Source organism: Hyalella azteca, unplaced genomic scaffold (genome assembly GCF_000764305.2).
Source record: "Hyalella azteca isolate HAZT.00-mixed unplaced genomic scaffold, Hazt_2.0.2 contig12774, whole genome shotgun sequence".
Classification (NCBI taxonomy): Eukaryota; Metazoa; Arthropoda; class Malacostraca; order Amphipoda; family Hyalellidae; genus Hyalella; species Hyalella azteca.
In genome coordinates, this window is record NW_025942721.1 from 275,844 (window position 1) to 303,098 (window position 27,255).

The 27,255-nt window shown below is 37.7% G+C and overlaps 2 protein-coding genes across 2 annotated transcripts; one reads left to right on the plus strand and one right to left on the minus strand.

Annotated features, from left to right (window-relative positions):
* Positions 1-1,607: 1,607 nt before the first annotated feature.
* On the plus strand, positions 1,608-20,628 carry LOC108675040 (kidney mitochondrial carrier protein 1-like). Its single transcript, XM_018163023.2, has 9 exons — positions 1,608-2,142; positions 4,207-4,285; positions 12,029-12,176; positions 13,151-13,284; positions 13,909-14,048; positions 14,779-14,900; positions 17,898-17,958; positions 18,441-18,539; positions 18,785-20,628. The coding sequence occupies exons 1-9, from the start codon at positions 2,008-2,010 to the stop codon at positions 18,902-18,904; spliced, it is 1,038 nt and encodes a 345-aa protein (XP_018018512.1). The 5' UTR covers positions 1,608-2,007; the 3' UTR covers positions 18,905-20,628.
* Positions 20,458-26,510, minus strand: LOC108675041 (NADH dehydrogenase [ubiquinone] iron-sulfur protein 6, mitochondrial). Its single transcript, XM_018163024.2, has 3 exons — positions 26,310-26,510; positions 21,054-21,233; positions 20,458-20,871 (listed from the first exon to the last, which is right to left on the minus strand). The coding sequence occupies exons 1-3, from the start codon at positions 26,457-26,459 to the stop codon at positions 20,803-20,805; spliced, it is 399 nt and encodes a 132-aa protein (XP_018018513.1). The 5' UTR covers positions 26,460-26,510; the 3' UTR covers positions 20,458-20,802.
* Positions 26,511-27,255: the final 745 nt, after the last annotated feature.

Below are 27,255 nucleotides of genomic sequence, written 5' to 3' on the forward strand. Positions count from 1 at the left end.
TCTTTCCACAACTGACGATTGATTGAAATAGATGCTGACACTGTGGGACCGGTGCTAACTGCTCGTAACTTCCTTCGTTGATATTAGTTTTTACAGCAAGATTTGTGGATGTTACTTAGATTCTGGGAGGGGATAACGGGTGTGCGTTGGAGTTAATGTTCGGTTGTCTTCATCATCATATTTTGAAGTGTTTGATATTATTTTAAGTTAAAAACATGCGCCATGCCGCAAAATTTAATGTCGACGTTTAATTTCCTGCCAGTGACACAACATTTTCATAATCTGACCTGAGGCAAAATTATGACAACTGTCTTACTTGTTTCTTGTCCGTAATAAACTACAACCCTTAATGTAGATATGAGACGTGTACCAGTTTTCATGAATCCTATAGTTATTAAACAAAAAAAAAAGTGAGTGAATTTACAGCTGACACCTCTTAAAGTAATGCAGAACTGGGCTGGCTTACCATACAAACGTGGTCTGCTGTTTCTGTCTTTGAAGCTGCGTGTGGTTATTGCATGGTAACATATACATGTAATATAGCTGTTTCAGCGTTCATTACTGTCGCAGATTCTTAACATGGCAGAAAATTTACAGTATTCTGCTCTGCTAACCGCCCGGCTTCCTCGCTGATTCTGACCAGAAACTGGCGCTCAGAGCTGGGATCGAACCCGCGCCTCTCAGCCTCTCTGGACCACACTGGCCAAGATGTAATGCTGGCTCTCAACTTTCAAGTGGCTAGCTCTAAGGCAACCTTGAGAGTAGAATTCATGGCTCACGGCAAGTATGACTGAATAAAATATGGTCGATTAAAGAATAGCGGTTTTAGCGTTCATTAAGCCGTAGGCCTGTCGCCGATTCTTAACATCGCAGAACATTCACAGCTTGTTGCGGTCTCGAACTCACAACTCACTGCTCCAAATTTTGCTTATTCCAAATATTTCAATCATTCATGTTGCATAATTGCGGACGACAAGAATTGGGGTGCGTTCAACCGAGGACGCAGCGGTGGGCCACAAATATAACTCTAAAATATACCCTAGAACAAACTCCTCAGCCTCAACATGCAATAACTGCACTCAGACTTAGAGTTAGAAGCCGCATAATGCACTGGAACACCGTTATTTAGAACAGTGAAAGATGATAGCGCCGTAGGTCATCGGCCAATACTTGTGCATGCTTTCCCGTAAGCAGGTATAATTCTGCATCCGGCCTAACCTATTCACACTGCCCTGAGTCTGACTCTCAACTTTCTTCCAGACTGACTGTACTTTCTCACTTGCTCCGCCTCAATAACTTCCTGTAGCCAATGAGGTTAGGAGGTCCGCTCATGCTTCATTTTGGCGAGAAATGTTGCCACGCGTGGAGGTTCTACCAGATGTAGTTAGGCCGGAGTAAGTTACGGCAAATGCAGTAAGACCAAGCTCAACTCAAGTATGCTTAAGCGGTGGTTGTGGACGTACGGCACTTTGGCTTTACACATTTGAGTTTTTTTTAGAGTTTTCACCGTCGGAAAGGATTGTGGACTAGAGTGTAAAGCTGGGCAAAGATGGCTTCCTGCATGCCATGGTTGAATTATTGCATGTTTGCACCGGACCACCGGTCAACTGGCGGTAGTTGCCGTCTTGCTGCCGTCGTGAGTGGTGTTGCGGAAATTGCAAGACTTGCAAACCTGTTTCTTCTATGAGCCTTCTAGATCCAAGTTAGCTTATAGTAAAAAAAGTGAAACTTTTTTCTAATCTTGTAAAAGTGTATACGGTTTTAAACTGAATTATTGAAATTTAGGACTGAGACACAACCTTACGAATACGATCACGCGACCACATCGTGATATCTTTTTTGTTCAAATTAAAAATATTAAGTCATAGAAAGGAAGAAGATTTGTGATTTCTTGATAATATTGTAAAATGGGTTAGTGGAATTGAGGCAAATCTGGATTTTTGTGAAAGTATTGACCATTGACGGAAACGTAAAGCCTATATATAATGCTAACTCGAGTGTCCACCAATGCCTGAATCGTCAAATTTGACGTATCAACCGATCGCGTACCCGGCGGGCCGGCTTCAAATACTCGATACTTTACAAGTTAATACTGTAGAAGACCAAGAAGCTATGACTGAGTTGAAATTAAAGAACAACAATGTAAGGCATTTAGCTTACAAGTTATGTTTCCTCCATAAAGCTCCATTCATTTTTAGCCTGGCTTATGTACGCAGTTGTTAATTGTTATGACTTTGCTAATGTTGTGATTATGTGATATTGTTGTCTATTGTCAGTATTGAGTCTTGTGGGAACTGGGAAGACAGGACGTGAGAGATTTTATGGAATCCAGCTCAAGTCAGTAAAGTGAGCTCATCATCAAGACTAATTTCCTGATCTGGATGGTCTGCACTCTACTGTCAATGCTAATAATGCTGTCACAGTTTCACATCACTCACATGCCCATGATTCTTATTTTGGCCGTCAAAAGAACTATTCTATTTTGTAAATAAAACTGAGCCACAAGTCACAACTTTCCAGTTTAATAGAAAAAGCTTAATACTTATCATTATATCAAATTGGTTATTGGGACAGGTACTATAGGATAACATTTTTTATTGTTCTTCTTCGAGTTCTTTTTGAGTCCTATAAGTACACCAGTAAATAGTAAGTAAGTATCTTGCATGCCAGCATTATACATAAGAAAAACATTTCATAATCGAGTTCATTTTAATGGTCTTTAACTTTGTGAGGGCTATTGTATGGCGTGTCCAAAAATTTCATTTGCTAACCATAAGGTTCCAGAAGCAAAAAAAGCATCCCGAATCACCCTTGGACCTTGGTAACTGGGTTATCTGGGAGACTTGAAATAAAACATAAATTTAGAACATAAATTTAGAACGTTTGAAGCATGCAGAGTGAGAGTGTACATACTCGAGATCTATTAGTGATAGTATTAATAACACTAGGCTAACAGTACTGTGAAGTCTTCATCTTCATTTGTAGACAAAGTAGATTCAGAATAGGCCTAAATGACATTTTCTGCAATTTGTACATGTTTTTTTCTTTATTGATATTACCAAATAGTTTTTCATTAACTAAAACTATTCCAATCTATACCTAACACTTCTAAAACCTCCTCCCAAAAGGACTTTCATGCCTTTGATAACAACCTTGTCCACTGCAAGCTCCATATCAGCAGCCTCAGCAGGCATATAACATTTCTTCTATAAGCTTATGGGACTGGGCTTGTAATTTTGCACCATCTTAATTTGTTCAAGTGAATTAATTCACTATAACAAAGAAGATCATAAAAATATACCTGAAACAGAAAGGAATATTTTTGTGATAACATCATATTTTTTGGAGAAATAAATCATAGTTTCAGTTAATTACTCTTATTCTATGTTGCCTGGTGCACAATTGTATCCATGACATTCTTTGCACAATTGTGTTGACCAATGATGCACTAATTTTTTATTAAGTGACATTTTTTGTCAAGAGAGATAAATTTGATCAAAATTCTTTGCTATTAACCAATTATTTTTGTTGACCAGAGCCTTTGCTAACTGAGGTTCTACCTACTGTATATATGATTTTAGGGGTGTCCCTTAATCCTTATTACCCTCGGGGAGGTGTCCTGTAATACCACGAACATTTTTGCGCAATGATGGAGGACTGTTCTTGTGTCCTGATTTACCCCACCCATTCCTTATTACCCCGTTTGACAGTATTGCTGAATAGTTACTGTGTTATTGACAGCTAATTAAATGAGTGCAATGAAAATTCATGAATATTTTATAGCATTGGTTCAAATTGGTTTTGGGTGAAATATATTTCCAGAATATAAATTATTTTTATTGCTAATGAGGGTGAATTTCATTGTGATGAATATATTAAACAGAACATGTAATATGAACAGATTAGAAATAAATGTTTACTACTTATTATATATTTTTAAAAATTTATTTCAGTATTTTCACTAGTTGAAACATAGCTTAAGGGAAAACTATAATAATATACTCTCTGCCTAAAAATATTCAAGCAATACTGGGCAGCTGGGTCCGCTCTTGCACCATTATTGTCAATTGAAGGCCTAGACTGAAGTTTGTTTCATGATTATAACAATGCATTATGCATCTCTGCTGTCCTGGCATATTTACTTTCTTAATATTAATCATTATGTCTGCCTAATGTATATTAATTTCATGTTCTTGCTTTCCGCAGTTGGTGTACAATGTGATGGGTCGGAGTGACTGGCGTCCATTTGTGTACGGAGGAGTTTCTGCATGCATTGCGGAATTTGGTGAGCATTCATTGTTATAAGATATTGGCTGAAAAATTGCTGTTTTGTTAACCTACTACTGGTACTTTAGATGTATTTTTGAATCCATTCATTGGCATTAATGTAATAAGTTGAATATGATATTTTTTCATCTGGGTGCTTTTGGTTAGTCTTGTTTGGCAGTGGTGGTGTTGGTTGGTGAGTGCAAGTTGCAAATGGCTGGTAGGTCTACACTCTACAGTTTGTTCACTCCATCTAAAGCAGAAATTGATGTCTGATCAGATGTATGCTCTCCTCACTAATAATGCTAACTAAATTTATTTATATCATTGAGTTGATCACTCAGCAATATAAATAGGGAATTAACTGCATGCTTTACTAGTGTTCCTTATCTCTTTATTTATGTACAGACAAAACTTGTTTTTCAGCTATCATATGAATTTACTAAGAATGATTAGGTAACTTTGTAAAAATTTTCTGAGCCAGGAATGAGTAATTTGTTATGCAATTAGATTATTTTGTGAGCATCATTGATGTATTTCTGGATTCAGAAGCATAAGGCTTGTAGAATTGATCAATATCTGTAAAAGCTTCTCTAATTTGTGTTAATTTTTCTAGTAATTTAATATAAAAGGCTCCAATTCACATGCAGAATTTTTCAAGCATTTCCTTATGTTTGAACTAATCTGAGTTGCCAGGTCATATAAATCTGTAATTTTTTTTTGTCTCATTGATTTTTTACAGAAATATTCTTCCCTTTCTGACCCAATAGGAATGTATACATAATTTGAATATTTGGGCGTTGTAATTTGAACTGCAGTGAGTACCTATTTGTAGAAAACATGTTTATATTTAAAACCCAAATAAGTAGGCATCAGATAGTAGGACGTAATAAGCGGTATTTGTAATATTGAGTATTTGTAGAAAACATGTTTCTATATAAAACCCCAACAAGTAGACATCAGTAAGATGTAACAGGCACTGCCATGTATGCAATTTCTTGAGAGCAAGTGTGAAGCTCATTATGAACAAGTGCACAAATTTTAAGTTTATTGAGGTCTAGCCTTTCTTTATAAGTCAATATTATTGATGATTTAAAAGCATGTTGGATAATTTTTGCTGCAACTTTCCAGTAATCGCATCTCAATTTTAGTATTCTGCATTTCATATATGCTACATCAGTGAGATTTTTATGTCCATAAATCTTCATCTATTAACAAAATCATAATGACCATGAACAATCTGTAATTATTTTAATTACTTGCCCTTTACCTTTGCACTCATACTTTCAGCTTTTCATATTCGTCTCTAAACGTAAGTCACTATTAAAGTCGACTCGCCGAGACCAAGTTGAGGAGTGCATGCTGGGAATATTGATTTGGTCCTCAAATATGCTAACGTACACTGGAATATGTTCAGTAAATGTTGCTGGATTCTGCTGCTGGAGTTTCTGGTAGAACTACTATAATTATTTTTCTTGCTCTTGAGTATAAAATCGCGTATTTAATGTTTTAGATGTGTTTAACTTATCACTGAATCTCTATTGCGGTTGATTGAGAATCTCCTGACAGAACGTATATAAAGTTGTAATTTTCCTTCTTCTCTTAAATATATTACAATTTTCCTCACGGCAATGTCGAATTTCGATAATAATCAAACATACAATAATACCTAATCAGGTATCCAAAATAACGTGTACCGTACCATATATTGAACGCTAGAATTTGAAGTTAATTTTTTTCCGATTTCGCCCTCCTTTGCGCAGCATTTATCCCCGTGAACTTGGCGGCATTTCATAACCCACTTACACTTCCTTAATCACGCAGGTCGCTCGACGCAATTGCGCACACACGCGCGCTAATATTTCGCCCGCATGAGATTCACGTGCGTGTCTTGGTGGAGCGCCAAGATATGGAGTTGCTCGAGCTTTTATTCGACCACGCTCTCGTCATTCTTTTTTATTGACATAAATAAAGCTACGAATCTTTTTCTATGGCAAATTATGTTTGTATTTTTGTTTTTGTGCAAATTATGTTTTTTTTGTTTGTTTGGCTAGAGTAACTGTGTTACCCTTTACTGGTCTCTGTTGGTTTTTGAGGACATATAAACCTAGGGTCATTTTCCTCGTTACAGATTGAGGCCATCATACTGTCTCGATCGTTTGAATGTTGGCTGCCTGAATAACGCATGCACAGACTAAACAAGGCTAGAAAATATAAATTGGTGATAAAATTGATCATCGGCCTTACTAGTTGCTGGTAAAAGTTTGTCGTTATTGATAAATCGTCACTAAAGATGAAGATCGTAACCAAGAAAATATGCAAATAATGTTAGGAACGCATAAATATTGTGCGCAGTAACGGATATGAGTATTAGGTCCCGAGCTTGCCGACTTGCATTTTTAGCCTTGATGATACGAGCAAGCTTGGCTGTCAAATATTGATAGTCTCAGGACTGCTAGTCATTGTTACTAAGACATTACTTATTGCTGGTCATTTGCATCTCTGATGCGTGGGCTCAGGTCTTATATATATTGCGTATGTTCGATCCTGTCGTTATGATGAAGCATTCCACCGTGCTGCTTAGATCCCAACTTCAATAAGATGATTGCTACCTGTACTTATTAGGCCGACGTTTCAAATAACGCTTCAAAAAATTATTTGTATTGTATTACTGCTTAAAATTTTGAAACCAATTGTGCGTGAATCGGCAGTCGAAAAAGTTTATATATTAACGATTCGCAAGTCGCAACTAGTAACTATCCAAGCGCTTGATAATGTACATCATTTCCATTGATGGTACGAGGTTTTTACTTTCCATGCACGACGATTAATGTAATCTTGCTCGTATGCATAATGTCTCATTACAATAACTGTAATGTTATCATGGAAGTTTCAGCCCTACCTGTTAACAAAAAGTTCACTTCAAGAGATTTCTTTGAGATTAACATTTTTCGTTTTGGTTCTCACTGGTCATTGAAATGTGTATGGCTTCTTTGCAAATTGGGATATAAATTAGTATGAAATTTATACTGTAACATCGCTCTATATGTCCGTGCTTGATTATTGCGCGGTAATCTGCATCATCAATTCTACAAGTTTTTTATGTATGTTAAAGGGTTGTGTATCAGTGTGACTTTGTGTTCGGTCTTGTCTTACTACCTCACATTAATGTAACGCATAGAGAATTCAAGCTCACCATTTCTCTACCATAGGGTTTATTTGCAGCCGAGGGTTATAAAGGCTGATAAGACTGAACCTGCCTCATGCTTCATCGCCCGGCGTGGCGTGACATGGCGCTGTACATTTTGTCATGTTATTTCCTCCTCTTTGTTCTTAGTATGGCTGCTTTTATTTGGACTTATACTTAGAATAACCAGTATCGCCTAGAATTTTTGCTTCCTTTTGCTTTTTGTTAGCCAGCTTTGACATAAGCTTGGTCTGAAGAGACCTTGAAAGCGTCGTCGTTGCCGAGGCGATATGGCTGCCGCTGCATGTTTTCAAGCACTGCAAGCGTCAAGACGTCGCAAAGGCTGGCAAGCGTTCACAGCCCTCCAATAATACTCTTTAATCCAACAAGCAGATTCTTTTCTCGATTGATACCTTGATTACAATTGAATAGCTCATACATTTTATTAGGCCCAAGACTCCGTTTGGAGTGAAGAACAATTGATGGAATTAGGTCATCGGCGTACGAAATGAAGCCTTCGTTGTCATATCGAGACAAGAAAAGTAAAGGCAAGGACCTACATACTGAATTTATTTCATCGTTAGTTATATCGTTACAATTTCAAGTCTCGCGTCCCTGTTTATTTAAACTTATCAATCGTTAACGCCCTAAACTTGCCTTTACGTATGAGAACATCGTCAGGGAGTGTCGGTAGGCTCTCCAGTGCCTCGCACTCTTCGTGATGAATGGCCGTAGGAAACTCGAATTTGGTCATAATATAAGCTTAAAAAAATCACAAACGACGACAGTTACACCAAATTCAAGAAGTTAGCTAACAAACTTTCTTTTTTCGCTCTTTCCCTGAAGTCTACCTACTGTCACAAATGTTTCAAATTTTTTTTAGCTTCACTAACTATAATATCCTATCAAACAGATAGTGATTTCTAACTTGTACTCATTGTGCATGCGAGACATGATCTCCTTAAATGCTATCAGTGAACTGCGCCTTAACTGACGATCCGCATGAAGCGTTGTGATCTCTTTTTCTTGCATGCTTTCATTTCCAGCTCGAATGACGTCTGGAGCGTGAGACTGTATCAACAACTCTCATGTACTTCCTAGGCCTATTGTTACGTGTTCCTGTCAGTTCTTAAGAACTTCAAATCCACCCTGCTACTTAGACATATAAATGAAACTCTATTTCGCTGTAAAATTACGTTCAAAGTGAGGTTCGAAGTAAGAAAATTTATTATGGCTTAATTTCTTTACCTTTTTAAATTTTGACTGAGCGAGTCTCACTTTGAATGGCTGATTATTTAACGTTTTTCCAAAAGAAAACCTAAATTGCTTTAACGCAATCTTGCAAAAAAATTTGTATCTGGTATTTTCAGTTTATTTAAATTTACACTGATGATCCCATGTAACTAAAGTTTAAATACTACACTTTAGTTCTCGAATAATTCAACCAGACTTGGAAGTTTTCCTCGTATGTACTGCAACAATAACAAACCTCATTAATGAAGCTATTCGAACCCGATCGTGTTGAGTCTTAGATGAGATTGCATCTGTATGCCGGGGCTTTGATAGGCAGCTCGTAGAACCGAGTTAAATATCGCGCCTTATATTACGCTTGACTTGTTTACGTGGGAAATAATACTTTTTAGGGCGATTGGTGCTTCTTGCGGAACAAATTTTTTCGCTTCCTATTATTGTTCCGAATGAAATGCTGCCTTATTGAATGCATTCAAGTAGTCGAAGATTTGAATTTATATGTTTAGTTTCTCATTCATGTCACCCGTTGCGATGCGTCTGATGTTAACAAATAATAATAAAGTTATAATTAATGGCTCACACTGCCCAAATAGTGACACACTTCTGCCCGTGACCATGATAGGCGCTTTTGCCGAGGAAATTGGGTCTGGATGGCTCACATCAAGGGAAGATGTGCTTCGATATTTGGACAAAGTACCGCCCATTTCTCTAAGTGTAGTGCGTTCAAATGAGATGTATACAAATTATTAATAAACATGTTAATTATTTTTATAGACGACATGTCTGATATTATGCCGCCTGCATTATTACTTGAGTATAATTTCCGATAATTAATAGAATTCAGCTGTGGCTTCTTAAGTCTTAACTACAATTATTGCTGGGGTGATATGAGGACGACTGTACCGAAGAGACCTGTCAATTGAGCCAAAGCTCGAGTAACATGGTGAGATTGATGTCACAGCCAGCTGCAGGTAGCGAACACATAACTAATTGCTCTAATCTTGACGCTCAGAACATAAACCCTTCGGCCGTTCTATTAAGTAGTTTAAGTGGCGTAGCTTACGAATTATTTGTGTGCATCGGAATTCAATTTCTCCTTGTAATCATCATTTCGTCAATCACGAATGGGCCAGCCTCTGCCATAACGCCTCAGTTCACGGCAGAGGCGTCACGTTTAAAACCTCATATTAAATGCTATATTCTTCTTTTTGTTTGCCTCAAGTGTGGTGTGATAACGAACTACTATTAAATGATAATTTTCCCCTTCCATAAGCTTCCTAACTAAATTGTTCACTAGCTTTAGTCGTTATTAATGAGATCAATGTTAATATGATCATTGTTTGAAAATGAGATCAGGTTCTAAAATGTTACCTGTTTCATAGCCAAGCTATAGAAAAAGAGTAATACGAAATCTAAAGATGCAGCAGTCATTCACGAGTATGAGACTAAATTTTCCCACCATATTTTGCATCATTGACTTGCTTTTCCCGTCGATGAATAAATTTTATACAGTGTGGGCACTGATGGCAGCCTCTAATTTTGTTAGTTTTAAGATGAATCGTTCGTTGTCGCGGGCTTCAAGTGTCTCACTGTTAATTTAGAGGTGCACATGTGTAGAATTTCCCTCGAAGTCCCTTATGTGTAGGAATTCTCTCGTAGTCCCTTATGTGTAGGATTTCCCTCGAAATCCCTTATGTTTATGTGTAGGATTTCCCTCGAAATCCCTTATGTGTAGGCTTTCCCTCGAAATCCCCTACGTATAGGATTTCCCTCGAAGTCCCTTATGTGCAGGATTTCCCTCGAAGTCGGGTATTTTAAACGTGTCTGCGGTAGGGTATCGCGCCGGGCGTGGTGTCTGCATCGCTATTGATCGAGCCTTACTCCCTCCTCTTGTCTGCCCCTGCTCTGCCACCTGTCCCATGCTTTGCGGAAGTCGAAGACATCTTCGTTTCTATTGAAGATATAAAAATGTCCTCACTGCCTAATGTCCGCTGGCAACTAAACTTTTCTTCGCTGCAAGACCCTACAGGCTACACTTATTTTAGCGAAACATTAAAAGGGATTTTTTCACTTAGTTAAGACATGTTTGATCCATAAAGCTATAAAGATGTCGACAGTCTATACAAAATTTGACCGCTAACGTGAGGATTGTCGCGGTTAGTTTTGAATATCTCAATGATCTGCTCTCGCTACTGTTATAAAAAATTACACGTAAATTCATTCATATTATTTCCAACTATTTTATTACCATCGGAATGTACGTGCAAATATTGAAACAACGTTACCTTGAATAATTAATTTTTCTTCAATTCATCTTAATGAAAATACTTCGTCTGTCCACTGATATTATGATATATTGACCCATTCTTCCATTGCGGCTGTTGAAACCTCTAATTGATTATATAAATTTATGAATCGATTGTAGTCGTCTAGACTGCGAATCCTTTGCGTCCCAAATGAACCTATAGTTGACTCGAAGCCTGTTTACCGAAGCTTCATCAAATGACGACCATTAATTATGGTAAAATATGTTCAGCAATATGGAATGTGAACATCTCAGTTGAAATAAAAATTGAATATGAAATAGAAGAAGTAGAATAGAAGTTAGATATGCGTAGCATAATTCAATATTCTGAATCAATTTCGATGTACCTTAGAATGATGAAATACGATCAATGAAGCTGAATGTGATAGTTCAATGTTAACAATGCGGGCATGTGCCCATTTGATGCTCTTGTTTCGCGTGCCAACTGCCAATGTTGTGTTTAAGAGAGAAATGCACAAGGGGCCACGTTGAACTCAAAATTTGTTTCCATTTACGACCTCGTCCTAGCATCAACGTTGATAAATTTTCTATTCTTCTTGTATTGTTATACTTTTTGTATCCGAAATTTTTTGTTATTCAAAGCGGAAACTCGTTGTGCGTGCAATAATAATATTTTAGTTTTTCTTCACATTCAATCTCTTACGACTTCTGTTTCGAAATTCCAACGATACTTTGTATTAAATAATAATATCAAACTTTATATTAAATTTAGATATCTTATACATTTTATACCTTTATAATAGCAAATTTTCTGCGTTTGCCAGAAAATTGCCTATATTTTTTGCATCTTACACTTTCAATAGCTTCTTATTACTATGCACTATTCTAACTAGCACGAAATTTACTATGTAACAAGCATCCAAGTATCTCAAAATTTTTAGCGAGGTATTTCACTATAATTCGAGTACTTTTCTTGGTAATTTATACTGAATCACTCGATTTTCATCTCATTTTTTGACGTGGTTCCAAGCGTTTAGTGAATGTATTGTTTATTGCAGGCACTTTCCCGATCGACACGACGAAGACTCGCCTGCAGATCCAGGGCAGTCGCGTGGACGGTGAGGTGGTGGCCACGCGCTACCGTGGCATGCTGCACGCGCTCTTCAGGATCAGCAGTGAAGAGGGCATCAGAGCCTTATATCATGGGTAATTTGTTATACTATTGTATACCATGAGCACTTTGTTATATCATGGGTACTTCTTTATACTTTTAGCACTTTATTATACCATGAGTAGGTACTTAGTTATATCATGGGTACTTTGTTATATCATGGGTACTTTGTTATATCATGGGTACCTTGTTATATCATGGTACTTTATTAAATCATGGGTACTTTATTACGTACAGTGGGGGGAAATAAATATTCGTACACTTGAAAAATCGTATTTTAATGTATGTAAGTACACAAACTGAACAGGAGAAGTGATTTATATTATGTATAGAGGCGCATTGTATTCAAAAATAGCATCAATAGAAATTAAATCTCAATGCAACAAAAATGAATGCAACATGTTAACTTCTTATTTTTCACCCGAAAAGTGAACATGTTGCATTGTTTTTAGTTGCATTGAGATTTAATTTCTTTTGATAGTATTTTTGAATACTATGCGTCTCTATACATAATTTAAATCACGGCTCCTGTTAAGTTTGTGTACTTACATACATTAAAATACGATTTTTCAAGTGTACGAATATTTATTTCCCCCCACTGTATATCATGGGTACTTTTTTATATCTTGGTACTTTGTTATATCGTGGTACTTTATTATACCATGGGTACTTTATTATCCCATAGGTGCTTTATTAGGTATATCATGGCTACCTTATACCATGGCTACTTTAACATACGTTATGCCCGCTTTTAATTTATCTGTAGTGTGGCATGATGCGCACTCACACACGCCGCTCGTAATTGAATCTTAAAACCAGTTACGGTATGTGATTTACATTTGTTCATTTCATTCTAAATTGCTCTGCCGTTTGACTTGAAAAAACTTTTTAAGCTTTGTGTTTAATTTGACTTAGTTTATTTTATTAATTCAAGTAATGTATGTTGCAGTTAATTTAGGGTGTGACGAAGACATTTTAAATGATTTGCTTAAGCGTTTCAACGTTACAGAATCGCACCAGCTGTGTTACGACAAGCAACTTACGGTACCATCAAATTTGGCATTTACTACAGCCTCAAGAAAATGTTCTGCCCTCCTGAGAAGGAGAGCTTACCTCGCAACGTAGCTTGTGCTGTCACAGCAGGTCAGCTTTGCGACATGCTTGTCGATTATCTCAAGTATCTGTGTCTGTTGTAGCTCTTGAGATATTTACGTTAGAAGATTTTTTCGTGCTATCATATCTATGATGTATCTAATTACGAGATAAGTTATGTATCCAGTTACGTGGATTAAGGAACCTTTACGCGTGTAGACGCAGCCTAGCGCTCTTTTATTCACCCATTGCTGGATCAAATTGTCAATATTGTTTTAACCATTGTATTTTTGTAATTATGCACACGTCTTTTGATCGGGTATAGTTTGTTGCACTTTCTTTTCCATTGCTTCCTTAAGTTTTTTATCCGTAACTTCATTGAATATGAATTTTTTCGTATCATTTTCTTTATTATTTCTTTCAAGTGAAAGCTTCTCTTAATTCTTCCATTAATTTGTCTTCTTATAAATTCACATCACAATTTTCCATAAGTTTATTTAACTAGCTAATACTCTACCTCAACAATGAGAAGGCTTGCATGTGTCTTTTAAGTGGGCACTGAAAATTTGGTAATAAGTTTCTACTTCAAATTATTAGAAGTAATGATAACTTTTGTCTGTTCTTCAAAAACATTCGTTTAAGATGTGAGTGACCTGATCTTAATAAAATTACCAGGAGTGATCGGAAGCAGCATCGCTAATCCCACGGACGTCCTGAAAGTTCGTCTGCAGAGCGGCCGCGGCAAGACAGACCAGGGGCTCGTCGACGCCTTCCTCTCCATCTACAGAATGGAAGGCGTCCAGGGTCTCTGGAAGGTATTGTTACCTTAATGCTTAGGAGCGCCATTTGGACCAATCAGGAGTATTCGTGTCTACCTTATGAATGCTCCTGCATTACTATCCTGCACCTGTTTAGTTCTACTTCTTCATTACTATCCTGCACCTGTTTCGTTCTACTCCTGCATTACTATCCTGCACCTGTTTAGTTCTACTCCTGCATTACTATCCTGCACCTGTTTAGTTCTACTCCTGCATTACTATCCTGCACCTGTTTAGTTCTACTCCTGCATTACTATCCTGCACCTGTTTAGTTCTACTTCTTCATTACTATCCTGCACCTGTTTCGTTTTACTCCTGCATTACTATCCTGCACCTGTTTAGTTCTACTCCTGCATCACTATCCTGCACCTGTTTAGTTCTACTTCTTCATTACTATCCTGCACCTGTTTAGTTCTACTCCTGCATTACTATCCTGCACCTGTTTATTTCTACTCCTGCATTGCTATCCTGCACCTGTTTAGTTCTACTCCTGCATTACTATCCTCAGTATCCTGCACCTGTTTCGTTCTACTCCTGCATTACTATCCTCAGTATCCTGCACCTGTTTCGTTCTACTCCTGCAGGTGCTACCTATCCTGCACCTGTTTAGTTTTACTCCTGCATCAAAATCCTGCACCTCTTAAGTTCCACTCCTCACTTACCCCGCAGCTTCACATTGCTTGTAGCCAAATCATCACATGTGACTTGATGCCTCTCTTGCGTGCAGGGCGTTGGGCAGACGGCGCAGCGGGCTGGGGTGGTGGTGGGCGTGGAGCTTCCACTCTATGACATCTGCAAATATTATTTCCTGAAGTACGGACAGCCCAATTCTCCCTCCACCCACTTTATGTAAGAACAATTCACTCATTTTACTATTTAAACTTTTTTGTTAAAAAATTAATCAATGTTTTCTCGTCAGCAAAATTCTTGTTCTATGTTTAACATGGTTTGTAGCGTTTCATAATGCGGGATTTTTTTTATACTCAACATTGTACCTGTCGTTGCGTTAGCTTTTGGTTTTCATGATTTATTTGTAGACTGTTATGTATTTTGAGTGCTAAATTTTTTGATGAGGTCCTAAGAATGTCGCAATATGTTAACGATCTATAATGCATCAATTATTCAAAACTGTCATTTAACTTCACATGAATATCAGTGCAGGAGAGAGTTGCCACTTAATAATCTGCTTTTTCACGTTAGCTCAAGTAATACTAAGTCAATGTTCTGCTGTCGTTGAAAATCGGTCCACAGTGTAGTCGCACATTAATGTCAACCTCTCTACTAATGACGTGTCTTCCAGAGTTATTAAAGAAGCATCGAACTCAATTCAAATAGTAGGCTTTAAAGTTCATATGTGCGATCTGTGTTCCCTAATTTTTGAACGTTGTAATCGTGTCACTTGTACGAAGAAATAAGTCAACTCCATCAAAAGAATGAGTAGCTGATAATCAGAGCAATAGCGATAAAGTAGGTGTGATCCAAAGAATGATCCAAGTCGTTTCAGAGAGGTGTTCAATTGTTTTCAAAGTGAAAGAAGGAGGCTGATTGAAAAATTGCCTGCTCCATGTTTGAGCTAGCTATTCACAGTTCAGTCTATGTTAGTCAGAAGTCGACCTTTTTTCATTTAAAGTTAATCAAGTGTGCCCTGAATAACTTTTTGATAACATCATAGCCATTTATAATGGTTGGTCAAAGTGCGCACCGTTTAAAGTTTTGGGGGGTATGGGTTTTGTGGTTTCACGTGTATCCATTGCAGAAGGTGTTGACCGAACTAACGGGGCATTCAGTTGTCCCTGAGAGGCTCGAGATCTCCTCTTCTACAGCAGATGTTGCTGCTGAGGCCGTCAACTTCTGTGGTCATCTTCCACTGCAGTCTCACTTTGCTCCCTGCGCTGCTTCGCACCCTAGTGGCGCTGCCGTGCTGCTCTGCCTTGCCCCCATGCGCTGCTGCAGTCATGCCGTACTTTTCCTTTACTTAACCTTCTATTTTATCAAAGTATTTCTTCTCTCTTAAAGAAATTATTGTATTCAGCATGTTTCCCATCTCTCTCTGGTTAGACGGTATTTTGTTTATCCAAATCTGTGATTTCTGACGACGTACCGGTACCAATCTCTATGCGGCGTTTTTGTGCGACATTAGAGATATCCATTTCCTGGAATTAGCCATCTTTTGAAATTGTTCAACTCCGAAGTGGGGTTAGTGTTTGAACACCACTCGCAAAGTGGTGCATACCACGCCGTCAAACCATCAGCCAGTTTTCTCAGTATTCAAGCTAAAAATTATAATAATAACTTTTTCCTTCACTGCCACCCACAAGCATTTCTTCTACATCTTCAGTATCTGATTGATTGTCTGTTACATATATTCTCTATTCGCCGATGAAATGCTCTGTTTTTTGTTAATGCAATTAAATTTACCTACCTTCTAAAGCGTGACTCTGAGGCGCTCTTATTCCAATTTCATCTATTCCTTCAACGTACGCGAGACAAAAGTGCACTTCTCCTGATGATGGGCTAATTATTCCCGACATTTCTCAGACCCTTTACCGCCCGACTAATTAAAAGTTCAATTAGGCATGTTAGGTGAGTAATTATTATCAATTGACCACTTGATTGACTTGGGCAATAAAGGGTCCATGGCACTTGAGGGCAAGGCTGACCGGCACGGCGCTCCCCACACCGCAACCCGCTCATGACGCTTGTCAGTCATTCCTGAGTAAAGCGATTGTTTTATTTTCGTTTAGTTACCGAAGTAAGTATTAGAGTGCGGATGTAAGATTTTCACTCGGAACAAATTTTGTGCCGCAAGCTTATAAAAGTATACGAATTCTGTGAAGTCAACATCTAATGCAATAGATTTGTTTGTAAAGCTAAAGTTATGTGTTGAAGCGTCGTGAGCGAGTAGCGGTGGTGCGAAGCTATCTCCCTCATTGCTGCAAAGCGTTTACCGCTGCTGCTGCTGCTACCTTGCTAACGGCATCGGCTCCATACGTTGGTGACTCGACGTTGGGAGTCGCTGCTGCACCGCTGCAATGTAACGTTCATAACGTCAATTGTTGCCATTCATCTCTCACTCAACATCGCTATCCTTGCTCACAATTGTCAAATCATTTATCATATCAAAACCATCATTCTCGTCAAAATTTTCAGAGCAGTCTCGCCTCTTCCTTACTCATGATCGCTCATTTTCTCATCTTTCAACAGTCTTTGCTGGCCACAACACTACATTCCTACGCTTTCTTTGACATTTTTTGTAAATTTATTAGATTTTGCAACTTAAACATTCAAAGTGTTAATTCTCTATCTAGGCATTTTGATCATATGCATCATAGTTGAGATAAGAAGTATTGGTACATTTTCGAAGTTCAGCAAAATCTTATTGTTATCATTGCCCATTTGAAAATATTTAATTTTTCGTTCACATTTGTTGAGGCTTCGTTTTATAATGTTACTACAAAATATTTCGGTTTCAGTTTCCAAAGACACTATTCAATTATCTTGAATGAATTCACACCGATGCTTGATTTATTGTCTACAGCTTTATACGCAGTTATTTCATACAATATTTGCCTATCTTGATTTCACAACATTCTAATATATTTTACCAACGATTATTCTCCTTTCAAATTTCAACTGGTTCAAACCTAAGCCCCAAAATCCGTGTGAATTTATTCGCTCTCAACCTCCATCTAAATATCATGATCATCCATTTCATCACTCACGTCATTAAGTCCTAACTAGCTCCTAAGACTGTGTAGCAACTGTGGCTACTCTAACGTTGATTACTCGTTGATGTGTACTCAGTACGGGCAGAGCTTATAATGACAGGTGGCGTTCTTTTCGCAGGTCGAGTCTCATTGCCAGCCTGGGAGGTGCGATCGCCTCCACTCCCATCGACGTCATCAGGGTGAGGGTCTTATATTTTCAAGGGAAGCTCGTTTCAATTCCAGCTAGTCATGTTCTGTAAAGATATTTTTATTCTATTGCTTCTGAGAAAGACATAGACATGTTTTCTTCTTGCAAAAAGTTTTGATTAAAAGTAGATATATTTTTTTCTAGTTTCACTCCAGTACAAATGATGTAGATGAATCCGTGTTTTGATTACAATTACCTTTTGAATGGGATAATTTATCAGACAAATACTTTTCTGAATGCGCTCGTGTTTCTTTTTTTTTTTTCTTTTGATGCTTATTGATATTTTTGCGTTCAAGAGCTCGATGGAGTATTTTAATGTGTTCCCAAAATGCTGCAGTTTTCAACCAATTTTTCCGGGCAAAATCTTACCCGGCATCTATCTAGAAGTGATACTAGGGTGTGCAACGTACAGAAATTTATAACCACCTAACTGTTAGTAAGGTTTAATTGTCAGTTTATTCTACATTGTTTCAGACAAGATTGATGAATCAACGAAAGCTGAAGTACAGTGAGAACGCACCTGCGTTATTGCCCAACACATACTACAAAGGTTCAATGGACTGCCTTATGCAGGTATGTCATCGCAATCATAAATTTCATGTTATTATTATTATTCAATTGTAGCTCCTGATCTAAAAGGGAACACGTCCGATTTTTTTTCGATTATTTTGTGCGGGTGCTTCAAAATTGACCTAAAATTACTTAGGGCCATTCTGATTCGCCTCAAGTCTACAGTATCATTCAAGAATAATACCTAAGATTTTTAATGAAACTTCATGCATGTATTTATCTTATTTGCATCTGTATTTCTCTTTCAGACAGTTCGTCATGAAGGAGCCATGGCGCTTTATAAGGGTTTCATCCCCACATGGCTGAGGTTGGGACCATGGAATATTATTTTTTTCGTAACTTTTGAGCAACTTAAAAAAATCTACTAGTAACAATATTGTTATAGAACTTGTATGATGAATTAAATGCTCTTCGATATTATGGTCTCCATTTCTACTCTCGAGTCTCACATTAATGTTCTCCACTTTCTTGTATGTATGTTTGCTCAGATATCTCGTCACCATTCACGAGATATTATCTGTTATCTCAATACTGCTACGGTACTACGGGGGTATAAAGCTGGATTGAACCATGCTGCTAGATATGCGACTGATACCGTACATTTTTTCACCATGCAAGCATGGGAAATAAATGTGTAGATTGATTTGCAGTGCTAATTTTGCATATTAAAGAAGAAAATGAGTACTAAGGATTCTTAAAATTCTCTTTGAGAGGGGATAGAAGAGGCTTGAATAGAAATAAATATGTGATTAAATTGCAGTAATAATGATGTAAGTTAAAGACGAAAATGGGAACTAAGGATGTGCAAAATTCTGTTGAGATACGTAGGTCAGAAGAGACATACGTGTGTGATAACGAGTACTAAGTTTGTTATTTCTGCCTGCGTCGTAACGAGCCACTTCTGGCTGTTTACAAGCATCCGTCGTATCGTCGGTCGTAGCATTTTCTTGAACTACATGCCACGTCAGACAATATTCATAGTTGATCTGTGTCCACTTGCTCTTATGTACCTTGGCTGCTGAGTCAATCTGTTTCTCTGTACGTGTCTTAAGATACATTCTCTTGATGGCATCATGCGTGAGCTTGGAAATGATTTCTGGTCTATTGTTGCAGCTATAATGAATCATTTACAAGTAAATTTTTGCATTAACTACAAAATTGCCGGAAAGTCTGAATTTTTTTTAACGATTCTTTCAAACGACCAAATATCGATTTTGGGCTTCAACAAATAATGAAAAAAAAGGCTTCATTTCGGATATCTTCTCGTAAGGTGTTGAAAAATGTACGCTCTAGTTCTAGAACGTTTGGGAATCGGTTTTCAATGCTGGAATATTTTGTACATAAATGTTCAGTCGGTGTATCTTAGTTAATCTCGACAGGATCTATTGTATAAATGAGTGTCATTCTTTGGGCATACGTTTTAGTCTAATGAATGTTATGACTGTAGTAAGTTTATGGAGCCGTGCTCTATGTTCTATTGTTCAAGTATGGGTAATCTATATAATTAATTTATTCCCAATGTGCCCTGTTGTGCTATTACACTTCATCCAATGTATGGTAGCTCTCTTATCACATACAAATTTTATATCTGAACCCCAGATATCACCGCATTAAAGTGAATTTCGTAACTTTCTTGTGAAGTTCTACTGTCAGTATTGTAAAATATTGTTCAGTTATTCATTTTATTAATTTCATATTATTTAGATAGTTTCGTTGACTTAGCGTTAGCAATACAGGAAAATTGTCACTTGTTTTAAAAGACAACTGCCTTTGTATGCCACGTTGATACAAACATCTAGAACCTTGTAGGTTTCAGAAGATACCGAGGCTATAATCTTCTGTTAATATCTACTCTTATTTCGAGGAGATGGTCGGCAACCGATGCATCAATTCTACTGCAGTTAAAGGACATAAAACAGCGTTCGAATTAAATTCGACTATCTTAAACAGAAATTACACAGGCTCTGGTTAATTAGCAGATTTATCGTGAATTCAATTCTTTGCTATACTTGCAGGCTAGCAATATTTGTATCGTATGTTGGCATTGGAAGAAGTGTTGTCACAGAAACTGCCAATAAATATTTTTGTAAAACATGTATTACATCTCCTTCCATAAATTCGAAATTTGTCGCAAATGCAGCATAATATAATTGCGTTTCCACAATTCATAAAAACTGGGTTTCATCAAATTGACAGTTAGATCAATAATTTATTTCATTAACTAAACATATATACAAGTTTGAACGCAGCCACGGACTCTTGAGTTTTAGTGGGCCGTCTCTTTCTTAACAAACCTGATGCCACAGTAACTACAAGAATGATTACCAGGTTGGTCCTGAAAAGAAAAAAATGGATAAATTCATATGAAATCTCCCACCGTGCTGCTGCACACTTCCAATGTGCAATTTGACTTCATTTTGTTCCAAGTTTCATAAAGTGCCAATTATTTTATCATTCCAGACAACATGTAGTTTCTTTTATTATTATCTGAAGTTAAGGAATGGGATTTAATCTTACCAAGTTTATGTATATCTTGGGATGACCGAGAGCCTCCGACGGCCCTCCCTCACACACAGCCGTGCGTCCCTCAACCACCACGGGAGGCACAGCTTTGATCAGGTCGATGGACCATCGCGAGTTGACTTGCTTTGGGTTGTCAAGGAAACGAACATTCCGGTAGTCGTCTGGAGACCATGACTGACAAAGAAAGAGGAGATAACTATAAATCGAGTCACAATAAATGATAGAAGTACTACTTTTCATGCTCTGAATCGTTTTCCGTTAAGTTTTTTGTGACTCCTGAAAGCAACAACTAAAAAGATTTTAATAGTGAGAAATCAACTTTAAGCAGGGAAGCAAAAAGATTAAGCTTCCACTTTTTGTAAGTACAAAGAAAAGTGGTCTTCTTGTGTATCAACTCATAATGATCAGGATCACTGCCAGAGTAATTTATTTTTACCTCTATGCTGTGGCATTGAGTTAATCCTCAACCCTTCTCTCTCTGAGATATGGCACCCTTTGTACTGACTATATTAATGTATTGGATCAAATTTTTTGGAACTTAACTAAATACAAACCAATCATCTTCTACTTTCACAGCCTTAACTCAAAAAAGTATTTATATTTTCAGAGCAAACTATCTTCAGTATATTTTAATAATGTTGATTGAAGTTAATTTAAAAAATGATTAGAATCAAGTCAAAATGCTCAACATAAAGCAGAGTTTGCTTTTTATGTTGCCCAGATCACATTTTTATGCAAAATTGTTGCAGTATCATTAAGTATTGTTGCCAGAACCACCTTACCCTTCAAGATTTATTGCAAAAATATTCATGAAGAGGTATTTAAAGATTTAATTGAGTTTTAAAGATCTTTTGTGACATCTTTTTACAGGCCTGTAACAATAATTTTGAAATATCTGCTTCTTTACAGCACTGTGGCATGTATACTTGTGTGAATATGGATTTCCTATATAATAAACAAACTCTATAGGTAAATAATAAATAAATAAACTGCATTTTAGCCATTTCAATTTTATTGACGGGCTGCAGGCACATTCTGCAGTTCTGTTTAGGACTATTCCTGACTCAATACGTTTTAAAATCACATCGTATAAAAGTTATACATAATAGGTATAAGTCCTAACAGACTTATAGTCAGCCTAACATAACTGTAGAAAAATCCCATAGCATACGGCTAAGAGACAGAAATTATCATGGCGATGAAAGATTTAAATAATTACAACAAATTATGCAATGGTTCCTAATTATGCCAATGGTTCCTAACAGAGTAACAATTATATGCAAACCACTACGATATGCAACTTATGTAAATAATTAATCTAATAATGAATTCCATCAACTTAGAACTGTACATCGCTGTAAAGGTTTCAGGTTATTGCAACCTCCTAAACCCAACTTAAAATCTTTTGCAACTAAGCAGTATAGTCAAATGGGGTAAGACAGGATCGCAGCCTTCATGGGGTAAGAAAGGACCAGCCCATGGCACGCACTCTAATTGCACTGAATTTAATTTGACAAAAGAATATGTTAGAGCAATCACTGCCTGTCATTTAAGTGTTTGTTTCAACCCTCTTCTGCAAATTATGAATTTCTGGCTAATTTTTAAAGAAAATCTATGTAAAGAAGGGTAACAAAATAGTTAACCCTATTTGGGAAATAAGCTCTGTCTAATGACAAAAAAATTTTTGACCAGGTTTGCGGATGTAGGCAGGTAACTTAAGTAATAAGCAACTTTTTAGACATACTAGGCATTCCTACCTGCTACCATCACTGCCTGACATATATGTATCATTAATCTTATGTCATTAATGCCGGTCTCCAAGACAGTTACTAGTCTACTTATAGGACTCAAAAATTAACTTGAGGAAGAGCAACAAAAATGTTCTCATTTGCCACTATGAGTGGAAGACAGTTTACTACAGGAGGAACCTACAAAGTTATCAGCCTTTGCAAGCCTTTTGGATTTGGTATAGTATCAAAAGTGAAGTGAATAGAAATTTGGACATAATTCTGCTTGTCCTGTTCTCCCAGCAACCATTTTATGCCAATGAAGATCTTGTAGATGAAGATGGCAATTTCAACTTCATGAAAAATGTTCAGTTACTGTTGGACGCCAATTCTATCTCAAGGTGGCTGACTTGGTGTTGTTCCAAATGCCTTTTTAATGACCATCTGCCTATTAAATTTAGGCGCACTGGCCGAAATTGGAGCGCACGCCCTGGAAAAGGAGCAGATGCCCTAGCCGAGTGTACTACAGTGCTTCATCACCAAAATCACTGTCATTTCCTCCACATTTATATACCAGTCTTGGAGTGCCTTTCAATTACCCAGTGCAGGTAAGTGACTGACCAGATCCTGGAATTCCACCATAGTAGCTGATGAAGATCCTCAATAGAGGCCAATATCTTGAGCTAAATGCTAAATTTCCTACTTTACAGCCTGACATTGACAGCTGGCAATCAGGCAACACAAGTGCTGTGGTAACATTGGCAACATTATTAGTAGAGTCAGAGCCTAATAGAGGTGCATTTCCAGCCAATTTGAAATATCAGACAAGCATGGTACCATTCCATAGAAAATATAAAATAACATGAGATTTTGATAAATTGGAGCGCTATATCATTATCTAAAGTGCCAGATGTCACTACACCCTCCCCCACCAATTCCAGACAATCACTGTGATCTGCAGTTGGTCCTCTGAGCAGAGAGAATCCTGTTGACAAAGAAACACAAAACCAAAGAACTGTATTAACTGCACATCTTCATGCCCAGCCCTAATTGGTAAAAATTTGAAAAAGTCTGCAAAATGAGATCTTGAGATGGCTAGACTTGAGCTGTCTGAGCTAAAAGAGACCAAGCGCACCCACGCGTTACAAAGGAGCTACAGCTTGTAAAGCAAAAAATTATCAATTGATTTCCTATGAACTTAATTCAGAAGAAATTACACTGAACTGTATTAATTGCACTATTTGAGAAATAAACAGTATAACTTAGTTTCCTTAGTATTTGTTTCAGACGTAGCAGTCCCAGGCCATGATGGATTGCCACCTCTGATTATTGCTGATCCGCCCTCATTTGGGCCAACTGATGCACAATGCTGTTGCTTCTGTAGCGACCATGTTCATATATTTCCTCCAGTTACCCCCGCAACTCATTTCCTAGGAACGTTGCTAGCCTAGTGAATTCTAGCAGAGTTACCCATCAGCGCTAGCTCAATTTTATTATTCATGTCATTGCCTTAGACATCACAATTAGTTATCAACTGCAATTGGAATACTGTTAAATATGAATTAGCTATTTATTTATATTATTAGCACTGACCTAAGACATTGCAATATTAAGTAAATCTTGTAGTCATAACCATTTACAAATCTGTAATACAGCGCGTAACCTGGTCTCCAGACCTAGTTCCAGTAAATGAGGAAAACTCCTACTGTGTTCCATTTCCCAATACAAAACACAATTGTAAGACGCTAGCGCAGTCTGGTCTCTGACTTACACGCCTTAGCCGAACCAAAGGGCGTTTGGTACAACCAAACGTTTGGCACGAGTCACAGACCTTAAGGGACTCACTACCGCGCTGCTAGCATTCCCACGTCTTACAACTGGTGACCCCGAGCTCAAGAGAGGCTCCACCATCTACAACAGGTGACCCCCCGCTCTCTCGAAAGAGTTCACCCCACTACTCGCTCCACTCCGCACGGGGGCAACGATCACTTCACCGCGTGAACGGAAGCTGCCTCCCACACGGAGTCCGCCAGTCATGCAAACTTCCTTTTCGCCACTGGTAGTGGTGCAGCCCATGCAGGGGCGGTTGATCTGGGATTGTGCCCAGGAACACATCCAGTCATCACTTGAAGGTCTCCAGGGTGAACTTCCCTTCTCTTAGATCCTTTGGAGTTATTATCACTCTGCTCATCTACATGTGTGAAATCAATGATATGAAATCTGAAAATGCAATGAATATTTAACAGGAAGAAAGTTGAGATGCATGCCTTCAGCAACCAGATGAGCTAGTAGCAGTCGGCAGCCAGCGCTAGAAGGAGTCCAACAGTGCATTACTGTTTGTAGTCTGACAGCAAGCTCCCAGCTCCTGTGTATTTGCTTGAGATATACATTTGATTGTGGGCATTGTGCATGTTTTTATTGTGATATTGTTGACATTCTTTTGCACTGGCCTCATGAACCACAAAGCTTGAAAGAGAAACAAAGAACAGAACTCAAGAAGGAGCTGGAAAGATAATTGGGCAACCAATGAAAGTAAGTCTTTATCATTTTATCATTCATTGATGGCATTTTGTAACTGATGGAACTAATTTTAAAATTTCACAGTTCAATTTTTTATGTTTATAATTCAATAAATTTATGAACTCCACTGATTTCTAGGTGGAGTTGCGATGGGCCTACGGGGTCGGATTGTCCATTCTGAGACAGGAATGGAAGTGCGCCAGATTTTGACCAGTGCAAGATGTCGTGCGACAGATTTAAATCGCTGCAAGTCGCCACTTGCTGGAGGGCATGACCAAGAGGCAGACTTTCAAAGTTCAAACTTCAAAGTACCTCCATTCCTAGAATTCCACTATGCAGACAAAATTTACTACTATTACAGGCAAAAAGTATTGTTCTACAGGTAGTAAATGAAAATCACAGATGATAATAAGCCATTTTTCTAATTTTGTACTAAAGAATTTGGGAAAAGGCCAATGAAATTTGTGAAATAGGTCAAATTCACATTTCAGATATTTTTATCCAATATTATGAACATATCATTATATGGATGGTTTCTGCCTAATTTTCTGGTAAGGATTTCTGGGAGACTGGGAGTCTGGGACCATGCCAATCCAATTGTCAAATCCATGGCAATAATAATTATTATGGCATGTATACATAGTGACAAACCATGGGCATGGATTTTTTAGAATCATTTCATTTTTAATTTCCTCATTTACTCACAATTTAAACCAATTTCTTATGTATGATAATGCAGCATGCAGGTATCCAAGATACTTTACTGGTCTACACTAAGACTCAAAAATGAACTTGAGGGAGAGTCTAAAAAACTCTCTGCTTTGTCACTATGTTAAATAATACAATTAAAAAAAAAACTTTTACAACATTCTAACACACTACTTTGTATTCAAGTTTATGATTTTGAAATATTCACAAATTTAGCAAAATAAGCCTAAATCTTAAATGTAAATAAACCCAACCTCAATTTCCTTGTCAAGTTGGAATATTAAGTTTACCTTACCTGACCAGTATGGGTCACCAGGTCTTGCCCTTCAGCTCTTTGAGATGTCAAGCAACGAAATCCGAGCACTTGAGAAGGTTGAAAACCAAGCGATTTCGATCGGGTAAGGTGGGCAAGTTGCACACGCAAACTAACTGATCGACACGCCATGGTGCTGCCACGATTACTGACCTCGTACGGCGAGCTCTACACTATACCGTAAGAATGTAAGTAAAGGTAAACAGAGTAGACCTCAGTACAAAAAAAAACGTAAAATTTCAAAGTTAACCTAAAAGAGTGATGGCTGCTTGCACTCTTGAGGTAGAAACCTCCGTTTTTTGTTTATAATCAGTTGTATTATATATTCAAACTGTATTCAGCAAAAATTACTTTTCCACGTAAAAATATAAATCTAAAAAATATGTAAATTTATCGCAATTATTAGTTTCGCAAATTTACCGAGTCGACACTTCTCCAAACTCGCATGCGAACTCACCAAAAAAAACTGTCTGCTTAGTTAGTCTGTAGTTTGATTTTCAGTCTCTGTGCTCCAATCGAGTCGACCTCACATTTTTCTGATACAAATATTGATCCTACGCAGTTCATTTACACAATTAAAAATTTTAATGTGAAAATAAGAATAAACATGCCACACATATGATACTGGTCACTGCAAATTTTGATCCTGTGAAAAACTACAGCGAGAGATTAGCTAGTCAAACTGGCCCACGAGCACGGCGAACTTATATGATAATTATTGTATGGGTTCAGTCGAACAATTAACCAAGATAAAGAAGGCAGCGGGACCGACACTGTGCACTGGCGGGAGCTGACACCATATCCTGGTGAGGGCTGAAACTGGGCCAATATATTTGTTACTTGACGATTTCGTTGCAGTAGGCACTCTGGCTAGTTCACCCGCTTTGTTAGCTTCCAGGCGATTAGCCCATCATTTGGTACATGACGC

Coding starts and splice junctions, on each gene's coding strand:
- LOC108675040 (XM_018163023.2), top strand. CDS start 2,008: ATGCCTGAATCGTCAAATTTGACGTATCAACCGATCGCGTACCCGGCG. Junction 13,285..13,908: donor AGCTTGTGCTGTCACAGCAG/GTCAGCTTTGCG, acceptor TAAAATTACCAG/GAGTGATCGGAAGCAGCATC. Junction 14,901..17,897: donor TCTCCCTCCACCCACTTTAT/GTAAGAACAATT, acceptor TTCTTTTCGCAG/GTCGAGTCTCATTGCCAGCC.
- LOC108675041 (XM_018163024.2), bottom strand. CDS start 26,459: ATGGCGTGTCGATCAGTTAGTTTGCGTGTGCAACTTGCCCACCTTACC. Junction 21,234..26,309: donor TGGTGACCCATACTGGTCAG/GTAAGGTAAACT, acceptor TTTCTTTGTCAG/TCATGGTCTCCAGACGACTA. Junction 20,872..21,053: donor CCAAGATATACATAAACTTG/GTAAGATTAAAT, acceptor TTTTCTTTTCAG/GACCAACCTGGTAATCATTC.